General features: G+C 45.5%; 1 protein-coding gene across 1 annotated transcript; it reads left to right on the top strand.

Annotated features, from left to right (window-relative positions):
- The first annotated feature begins 5164 nt into the window (after positions 1 to 5164).
- LOC150054336 (pulmonary surfactant-associated protein A-like) lies at positions 5165 to 8626 on the top strand. Its single transcript, XM_090346680.1, has 5 exons — positions 5165 to 5235; positions 5861 to 6055; positions 6283 to 6402; positions 7071 to 7148; positions 7575 to 8626. The coding sequence occupies exons 1-5, from the start codon at positions 5232 to 5234 to the stop codon at positions 7949 to 7951; spliced, it is 774 nt and encodes a 257-aa protein (XP_090202806.1). The 5' UTR covers positions 5165 to 5231; the 3' UTR covers positions 7952 to 8626.
- Positions 8627 to 10474: the final 1848 nt, after the last annotated feature.

The following is a 10474-nucleotide window of genomic DNA, read 5'->3' as shown; positions in this document are numbered from 1 at the left end:
TTTCCAGGGCTGGTTCTGGCCAGGAGAGAGACCCAGGAAGCCTCCCTCAGAAAGCAGACACAACCATCCATGCCTTGCCTGGACCTTGGCTTCCCCTTTCTAGTAGGAAAAGAAAACTGCAGGGAGGGAGGGGGTGGAATTGGTGGCAAGTTCTGATTGCCATAACTTAACTGGGAGCCAGTGGCTCATGCCTGTAATCCTAGCTGCTCAGGAGGCTGAGATCTGAAGATTAGGTTTAAAGCCAGTTGGGACAAGAAAGTCCATGAGACTTGTCTCCAATTAACCACTGAAGAAAATACAACAGTAGCTCAAGTGGTAGAGCACCAGTCTTGTGCACAAAAGCTAAGGGACTATGCCTAGGCCATGCGTTCAAGTCCTAGTTCTAGCATGCATGCCTGCACACACACCCATTCAGACACACAGACACCACACACACACACACACACACACACACACACACACACACACCTCCATATGTGCAAAACAAGGAAGCTCTGGTCTCTCCCCAGAGCTCCTGGCTGCTTAGGGAGCCCCAACAATATATAGATTGCTGAATTCCAGAATTTATAGTTTCCTTACCCCCTAGAAAAATTTTTCTTGTCAATATTGTTTATGTAAAACTAAAACTTTTATTTGATGACATTGCTAGGATACTGAATAAAAAGTCAAGGAGCAACTACCCTGTGTCTTTTTTTGTCTGATCCTTTTGTCTGCAAAATACCCAGAAACTCTTGAGCTGTAAAATAATACCCTGACTCCACTTACCCCTGGAGAGCTTCTTAGGAACCCCATGTCACACATGGGACCTGAGGACCTAAGAGGGTGGGGAATGTGACTCCACCTCAGAGTGGGCTCTTGGTCGCCCATCAGCCTTGTCTGATGCCTCATTCTTCAGGCCTTTCCTGTTTATCATGTGCAGTCAGTCTGGATATCTGTGGAATGGCTGAATAAGTGATTAAAGTTGAATGCAAGGCCAGGTGCCAATGGCTCATATCTGGAATCCTAGCTACTCAAGAAGCTGAGATCTGAAGATCATGGTTTGAAGCCAGCCAGGGCAAGAAAGTCTATGGGATTCTTATCTTCAATTAACCACCATAAAACTGGAAGTGGTGCCGTGGCTCAAAGTGGTAGAGCAGTAGCCTTGCATGCGATAGCTCAGGGAACCGCCTAGGTAGAGTTCATGCCCCATCACTACCAACAACAAAGTTGAATGCCATGAGTGAGTGAAGGGACGTGGCCTGTAGTGAGCGCGTGGGTGTGTCCTAAGTGGAGGGGCGTGGCCTGCTGTGAGTTGATAGCCTGTTCTGCCTAATCTTTCTGAGGGTGCTCCTTTTTCTTCTGCACTTCCCACATTTTCAGATGTGAGGAGAAGGAGCAGGTGGCTCTTCTTTATTAAAACCCTGTCTCCACAGTAACCCTTGGCATGGGGAAGCTTGGTAAGGCCGGAGCAGGAGCTGGGACTTACTCAGTTGCCCACAGGCAGGCAGTGAGTCTGGTGAGGGACTGGATGCAGGGGGAGGGCAGATCTACATGAACCGTCTAACCCTCACCATATGAAAACCTGATCTGAATTCCAGGAAGGACAGGTGCAGCAAAGCCCAGGACAGGAGAAAGACGGTATGTTCCTCTTGGAGTGTAAGAGAAGATGTATGCCCAGAGCCACACTGCTATATGCATGAAATACATGACAGAAAGTAGCACTCACGTTACAAGAACTCATATGAACTGCCAGACCCTCACAAAATGCATTAGAGCACCTGTCTGGCTTTGTTTTTTGCTTGCTATTTCATTCTTGTCTCCAGTGGGGGTTGGGAAGGAGGGCTATACAGACTCAGGCTCCACTCAGGATAAATTTCAGAAGGGTAGCTTTTGCCTGCCTCTTAAGTATCTTAGAAACCAGATTATGCAAGATAAGGAAGCTGCTTGCCTTCTGATTGGTGCCTCCAGGCTCAGGCTCATTGTAATTATTTTATAAAGATGCTTGTTTGCTTTTAACACCAGAAAACTACTCTCAGTGTAGCACTGAGAACAAGGGGTGTGCTGAAGTGGTAGAGCTCTTGTCTAGCAAGTGTAAGAGGCCCTGAGTTCAAAGCCCAGTACCAGAGAGACAGAGAGCTCCATGGAGTTAAAACTGGAGCTTTGGAGCCCTCGTGTCACTTCCAGCCACTTCTTCCTACATGAAAGACTGCACGGTGCAGGGCAGAGAAAGGAGACTTGTTGCCTGGCAGCCATGAGCAGACAGCACTTAAGTATATCTTCAGCTATCTTCGCAGTAACAGGCATAAGCAAGAGGTTTTACATGCAAAGAACTGGGGGGTGGGGGCATGCATAATTATTAAACAGTCGATCAAAGTATGGCTGACTGATCATTATTTCAGTCCTCTGGGAAGAGTTTTGGGGAAGTTGCATTGTCATTGCTGATTAGGATAAACAAGTCATCATTGCCTGGTAGGTATCTGTCCTGAGCAAGCTCTGCTGGGCTAGTTTCAGTCTCTTGCCATAAAAATGTTATTAATCATTCCTGTCCTATCCAGAGTCCAAGGTGGTTCGCAAGGTGACTGCAGAGACATATGAAATGGAAGCAGGGACACTAAGCTTTTAGTTAATTCATGAATCTAAGGAAGTCTCATAAGATTACCACTCATGGATATTGGGGCTGGGGTGGGGGGAGGTGGGAGGGAGAGGAGGAAGACATCCAACCCATAGCCCTTGCCAAATTTACTGTCAATTTAAAACACAGTTTTTATGCATGGAGAAAAAAGAAACCACAGTTAGAGGTCATAGATAAGTGAAAAATAATTACAATGCCAAATTAAATTATGGCAACAGAAACCTTAGTAGGAGATGCAGAACTAGAGATAAACAAATGGGTTATCCAGCTGCGGTTACATTTCAATAAATAAAACATTTTAAAATACAGATTATGACAAATGAGGGAAACCATTGAGCCTAAGTTCCTTTGAGTCTGGCTTACTTCACTTAATATGATTTTTTCTAAGTCTTTCCATTTCCTAACAAATGGGGCAATGTCGTTCTTTCTGACAGCATTTGCAATAGAGCAAAACCTTGATACCTAAGGCCATATAGTATGACGCTAATTGAAAGGACCTCTAGGATATAGAAACAAAAGCCATATAATGAATGATTGTTGTCCTCAAGGTACTATGTTATCTCTCAGCTCTTTTGCTGTCCCTTGGTTATCTCATATTGTTACAGTATCTCACTTTCCTATCTGATATATTGGATATATTTGTATTTGGTTATTTGAAATTGGATAGGGAAGGGGGGAAAACAAGAAGAGGGGGTGGGGGGGGGAGGGCAATGGGGACCAAGACATGTGAAAGGGTATCAATGTATGTGAATTAATGCACCTTCTATCTGGCAAATATCATGTAACCCTTTTATTAATTACAATAAAAAATATCAAAAAAAGAAAAGGAAAAAAGTTTTAAAATACAATGTGTGTGTGTGTGTGTGTGTGTGTGTGTGTGTGTGTTGACAAAGTGATGGCAAAAACTAGAAGAAAGAGGGAAAGAAGAAGGGAAGGGGAAAAGGAAATGAATGGAAAGGGGAAGAAAGGAAAAGGAGAGACAGTAAAGGAATAAGCTTTTTACATAATTCCAAAGAAACTTCCTATAAAATTGTCACTATTAAAAGAAAAAGAGTAACAGAATTCTGGCACACACACTACCTTAACCAAATGGTCAGTCGACACAGGTCGTATTGTGCCACCAGATAGAATGGGGTAAGAAGAACACATCCCCGTTTCCACTACATTTCAACCAAGCTGTCAGATCTGAATCCAACCACGAAGTACTATACCAGGAAAAAGAAGACAAATTGAAAGATTTTATACTCAATAATTTACTTGTAGTCTCTCAAAAGTGTTCAGACTGTATGAGCCAGAAATAGTTCACAGTTGAGGACATTCAAGAGAAACTATTGGATCCTTTGATATGAAGGAGGTTGTTTGCAACTTTCCTGTCAACTTTGGTAACATTTCAAAATAATAAAAAGAAAAAAAATTACATAACCTAAGTCAGATGCCATGGCTCATTCCTATAATCTCAGCATTTGAGGACTGAAACAGGTCAGCCTGGGCTTCATAAAGAGACTCTAGTTCAGGGCCACGTGTATACTAAAGTGGCAGCTCCAGGCTGAAATTCAAACTATGTTCGCCTTCTAAGGCAAAACTTTCCTTGCCCAACCATAAGGGACCTGGACATCCTAGCTACTCTGTTCCCATTTTTTGCCTGAAGATGGCGCTCTTCCTCCACTTTCTCCTGCCGTACTCGGGCTCTTGCTTTCTTGATCCCAGACCTGGCCCAGAACCCACCACTAGGACATGGGGCAAATAGCACCAGAGGGCTGAAGCACAAAACCTCCAATGGCTACCAGATGATTTCCTCTCCTAACCCCTCCTTCCCCCCTCACACACTCCTTGAGGAGTTCCAAATTCTTTACCTACAAGGGACCATGAGGATTTTTCTCTTGGTTCCCTGTGGCTATTGGAGATTCTCGCTTAGTCAAGTGGCTTTGAGTAGGGAATCTCATCCATCAGGGTTTCACACACCATTCGACAGCTTAAATCACTGTTGCAGGATGCAGAGCATCACCCATGGCCCAAGGCAGAAACAGCGGCCAGCCTGAGACCATCCAGGCCTGTCCTGGCTCCCTATGGCTGAACCTACCAAGGCAGAAGACAGATTACAACACCTGTCATTCTGCTCATGTGCCACCAATTCATCTGTAGCCTCCAGAGGCAGAGATGAGAAGACTTCCAGTTCCACGGTAGGCCAGAATGGTCTAACTGAGCAGCTTGAACTTGAATATGTTGAACTGTGGCCACTACATTGTCTGGGAACAAACCAGGAGCCCAAATAGTCTTCTACTAGTCCCTGGGTATACATTTTCACCCATCAGTAGCATGAAGCTCGCTGTGAATAGCACAGGTGTCCTTCGCCAGAGAGTTCCCTTCCTGCACACCTGGAATTCCCCTTAGCAGATTCTGGGTTCCCCTCAAATCTCCTTAAGTGCTCTTAGGATTGAGTGCTAGATAGGGAAATGAGCTATGTAAACAAGATGGCTGCTTCCTGCCTGGCCCTCCGTGGAGAACAGCCCTTGTGACAGGGGTGGGGAGGAAGCCTAGCAGCTCACATCCCTATAAATAATGCAGCCCACCACCCTGATACAACTCAGGCGGAGAGCCCCACGATCTGCAGGCTCTGTGTATGGGTGAGCTCAGCCCCAGCCCCTGGGTGCTCTTAGTGGGTGGGTTTCTGGCAGTGAGATCCCACCTAGGACCCATAGGCCTCATCAAGGACCAGGAGAGGAAGGAGGAGACCCCCCCCCCATCATTCACCCTTTGTGTGGTGGGGGAAGGTTATGGGCCTTGATCATTTGTTCAACTCAGGTTTGTGATCTCCTAAGACCCCCAAAGACAGTGCAAGTTCAGAGAGTGAGTACATCCATCCTTCCACAGAACAAACAATCCTAACAGACTTGTCTCCACAGTGCAGCAGCTTCAGCCGAGGTCAGCGATACAGTGAATTCCTTAGGGCCACAGGGTGAGGTCCTGACAAAAGGCAGAGAGCTCTTTACTTTGCTCCTCACCTGCCCTGGAATCTCAAAACCTCAATCCAGGGCAATGGTCCATGAGCCAAATTAGATACCAGATGAAGCTGGGAAGTTCTGAACATAGATAATGTGGGTCTTCCCAGAGTTTTTGTCTGGATCTGCAAGGCCCTTACGCTCTGCCATGTTCCTGAGTCCTGGCGAAAACACAGCAGGATGGCGAGTTAGAGACACAGAGACTTGTGAAAGCTTCCCTTGGGTGGATGGCAATCCCTTCCTTCTGCAGGAGCAGCAGCAGGAGCAGGAGCCATGTCACTGAGCTCCCTGGCCCTTCCGTTCGTCTTGGCGGCAGTTTCTGGTATCATGTGCAATGGGACTGAGGTCTGTATCGGAAGTGCAGGCATTCCTGGCACTCCTGGAGCCCATGGGCTGCCTGGCAGGGATGGGAGAGATGGTGTCAAAGGAGACCCAGGACCTCCAGGTACTGTGTGGGAGAGCCCCACTCACACCAAAGGACAGAGGCCATCTTTGTGAGGCCCATCATTGGCTCAGGGCTTGGACTAGGCCCTAGAGTTGGCATGCTGGGGCTTGGTGGGAGTTTCCAGGAGCCCTTCGGCTGCATGATCATGTCATGGTGTGCACACAGTGGCATGTGTGTCGTCCCAGATGATAATGGAGGTTCACAACTGTGTCCGCTTCTCTCTGCAGGCCCCATGGGTCCTCCTGGAGGAATGCCAGGTCTCCCTGGGCGTGATGGGCTGGTTGGGGCTCCTGGGGCTCCTGGAGAGCATGGAGACAAGGGGGAGCCTGGTGAGAGAGGCCCTCCAGGTAAGCAAGCCTTTGGAGGGACAAATAGGCAGAGAAGGCGTGGCTGCTTCATCTACATCAGGGATGAGGTGTTTCGAGCAGTGGAGGTGCCCAATATGTAGCACTAAAGGAGATAAGATGAGATTGAGAAGAGGAAGCAGAGGTGTCCAGGTAATGCAGCCACAATTCAGGGATGAACGAGCATAGGATGTGCTCCATACATCATGACTGCTGATGGAGAGACCCAGGTATCAGACAGGAAAAGAAGGACTGTGCTGGGAGGTGGTCAGAGACACCTTCCTGGGCTCTGAGGCCATCCTGAAAGGTACACAGGGTTGTGCAAACCTGAGGTTCAGACAGAGAACGGGATTGGGAAGTCAGCGTGCAGAGTGGAGCTCTGGGATTCTGAGAAGGAAAGGACATTATGGTGGCAGGTGGGGAGAGCACCACTTCCACAGGCCAGAAGACCTCCCAGAGATGGACATGTGGAACCCTTCAAGGGATACAATGGAACGAAGAGGAGGAAGGAGCTGGACAGGTGTAAGACTATAATGAAAGATAGGTACATAGGGACACTGGAAGTGCCTGACCTTATGGAATGGGTTTGTATTAAAGGTTAGAGTTCCAGGCTTGCAGCTGGTGAAACACCTGGTTGACATCTTTGATCCAGCCTTGGGTTCTCTCCACAGGGCTTCCAGCATATCTGGATGAGGAGCTCCAAATAGACCTCCATGAGCTCAGACATCAAGCCCAGCAGTTAATGGGAGGTAAGGGGCTGCATCGGGGATTCAGGGAGTAGAAGTCTCTCAAAGATTCCATCAGCATCAGCCTCCAGATCCTAGAGGCCTGACTGTGTGAATATGTTGGCCCTGGGGGAAACAATGAGACTTTCCATTTCCTAGTGTCTCTCCTGGCCCAGAGGAGACAGAAGTAGGCATGGTTTGCTCCCAAATCCTTCTGTCGAATTGAAGAAAATTGGAGTAGGTTTCCCACTAATTGACGAGTAAGTGTATGAATGAAGGAATAAGTGAATGATGAATGGACGTATGGATGGAGAAAAGCAGAGAGGAGTTTACAAAATGAGGATTGAAAGAAGGGCAGGCACAGATGGAGAGATCAGAGAAAACCCAGGGCCTGAGTGAGTACCACAGAGACAGAGGTTGGTAGCCTAATCCAGAATCCCCTGCTCTCAGTCCTCCACTTGCAGGGTTCCCTATTGGCAGTGGGAGAGAAGGTCTTTTCCACCAGTGGGAAGTCGGCCAACTTTGATGCTATTAGAGAGACATGTGCCAGAGCAGGTGGCGGCATTGCTGTCCCAAGGAGTTCAGAGGAGAATGCAGCCATCGCAAGCCTCGTGAAGAAATACAACATTTATGCCTACCTGGGTCTGGTTGAGGGCCAGGCCCCTGGGGACTTCCATTATTTAGATGGGGCCCCTGTAAACTTCACCAGCTGGTACCCCGGGGAGCCCAGGGGTCGGGGCAAAGAGAAGTGTGTAGAGATGTACACAGATGGGATGTGGAATGATAAGAACTGTCTGCAGTACCGACTGGCCATCTGTGAGTTTTGAGCAGGCACTTAGGTCACAAGACAGATGGAGTCCTGCCTGGCCTTTCAGCCTCCTGCTCAAGGGTTCATTTGCTCTGTAAGATGCTACAGCTTCTTTCAACCAAATTTGTTTCTGACTATTAGACCTAGAGGCATTCTTTCTCCTTTCATTCCCTAGATGGGCCTGACTCTCTCCTCCATAATTGTTCAAAACATCTTCACATTCCCTCGGAAACTGAGCACGCACCCAAGGCAGTCATTGACACCTTCCTTCTTCCCTCCTTCATTTCCAGATGGTAGCCTTGGGACATCAGGAAGAAAAGATCTTCTAACCACACAGAGGCTGCTTGCCTCCCAGCCCTCTAGCCTTCTTCTGTAGCCCACTCCTTGCCTTATCATGGCAAAATTTAGCAGTCTTGGATAAACATAGTGGCAAACAGAGAGACTTCTGGGAAATTCTAATGAGCAAAGCTAAGCATCCTTTCAGGATGATTCAATACCAGGTTATTTCAAGGTCAAACTTGGTCTCCATGGTCTCCACAAGGGCCATACTGCTGGTGGAAGTCAGTCCCACATGGTTCATTGCCTTGAGTTCTAGGATACCCATTCAGCCTCTTGACCTAACAACAGCCAGCCTAGAACTCTAACAAAGACATCTTCCTGCTCTAGAGCTAACTCAAGTACTATCTTGTGAAGGAATACAGAGCTTATGGAGTTATTCACACCACAACCCCACCATTGCATTCTCCTTTCATCAGCCTGTTCAATCTGACATTTCATTGTAAACAGCTGTGTTCCAGGTCTTAGACTGTATCTTGGGGGTACGTTAGATAACTTGTGACTTTTAGGGGTCATTCGTTTTACCCAAGCCTGTTTCTTTATCTTTGAAATGGAAATAAAATATTGTTGTAGTTACAGTTATTCTCTAGTTGCTCTATCAAGATCAATATCATAATCACTACCACAAAGTGATTGTTTATACAAACTACATCCAATCCCCCTGGAAGAAAGTTCTGAAATTCATGCCATTTACATGATGCCATGGGACTTGTATTATTGTTTATATATATGTTCATATATACATATGAAGTTTAAGGAAGTAGATGTTAATCTGGCACTTTCAATCCTACCTACTCAGGAGGCTGAGACCTGAAGATCAAGGTTCAAAGCTAGCCTGGGCAGAAAATATATAGAAGCAAATGTATGGTAGAATGCCAAACTTAAACAACAACAAAAAAGAAGCCAACCAAATGACCAAATCAAGAAAAAGGTGAAATATTTTGAGACAAAATGGCAGGGGCTGGATTCAAATCCATCTGCCCTCATACTCAGTTTCAGCAATAACTGAATTAACATGAGAAGGATAAGGTCAACGAGGCTCCATTGTTTTGGTTCCAAGAAATGTCCCATTACTATATTCCATAAATCCAAATATTTTGGGCTTGAGTCCTTTCTTGCCTCAAGAATGGAATATCCTAAGCGAGGGACTGGTTACCCTAAAATAACCCTATCTTCCCATGAGACTGACACTTTAGGATCATGATTTAAAGCCAGCCCAGAAAGGAAAGTTTGTGAGACTTATCTCCTATTAGCTACCAAGAAATGCTGGAAGTTGAACAGCTGGCTTTGAACTGAAACCTCTGGAGCCTTGGAAATCTTAGTAACAAAACTAGAAGTAAAATCATTTGCTTGGGATATATCTTAAGTCAGTACCAATAGTTGTACCTTTGAAAAACATGCATGAAGAAATTGAAATTTTGAGCTTTGAGACTCAAGTGAGCTTCAAGTTTCAAACATACCTGTTGAGACTTTCAATAAAGCCTGTGATAATTTAGTGAGTTGCTTTATTTTTTGCTCTTGAACTGACCTTGCATTCCTGGACCTTCTTGGTCTAGTGACCAATGCTCTCATCACATTTGCTCTGTGACAAAAACTCTGCTTTCATTAACATTATTCTCCCCAGTGGCAAATAAGATTGAAGAACACAGAAGTCAAAGTAATTTGCCAAAATCACACTGCCAGTTCATTAGCTAATGAAAGCAGGAAGTCAGATTCTAAAGACTTTGCTGTTAACCATCAATTCATTGTTAGACTTTGAGTTATTTTAAAGCAAATATATGTATGTTGTGAAATCCATGAGATGCTTATCTCCAACAAACTACTCAGGAAAATTCAAAAGTGGAGCTATAATTCAAGTGGTAAAGCCCTAGCCTTGAGCAAAATAATCTCAGGATAGAGCCCTGGTCCCAAGTTTAAGCCCCAGACTAGCACAAAATACAATACATGCATGCATGTATGTATATAGAGAGCATCTCTACTTATAAAATCTTTTTTCTAAGAGTTTGTTTTCTTTTATTCTGTCCTTGTCCATTCTGATTTATATATTTAGATAATCACGTTAAGGTTTTTTTTCTAGTACAAGTTATGTATCTCTTCTCTGAAGAGCTGATTAAAAAAAAAAGAAAAGAAAATTTTCACCTCACAGCCATTTTCTTAGCCAGGCATTGTTCGTTCATACCTATAATCTTAACTTACGAGGAGGCTT

Source organism: Megascapheus bottae, chromosome 15, assembly GCF_031878675.1.
Source record: "Megascapheus bottae isolate mThoBot1 chromosome 15, mThoBot2.hap1, whole genome shotgun sequence".
In the NCBI taxonomy this organism is placed as follows: Eukaryota; Metazoa; Chordata; class Mammalia; order Rodentia; family Geomyidae; genus Megascapheus; species Megascapheus bottae.
This window is presented reverse-complemented; position numbering and strand designations above follow the sequence as displayed.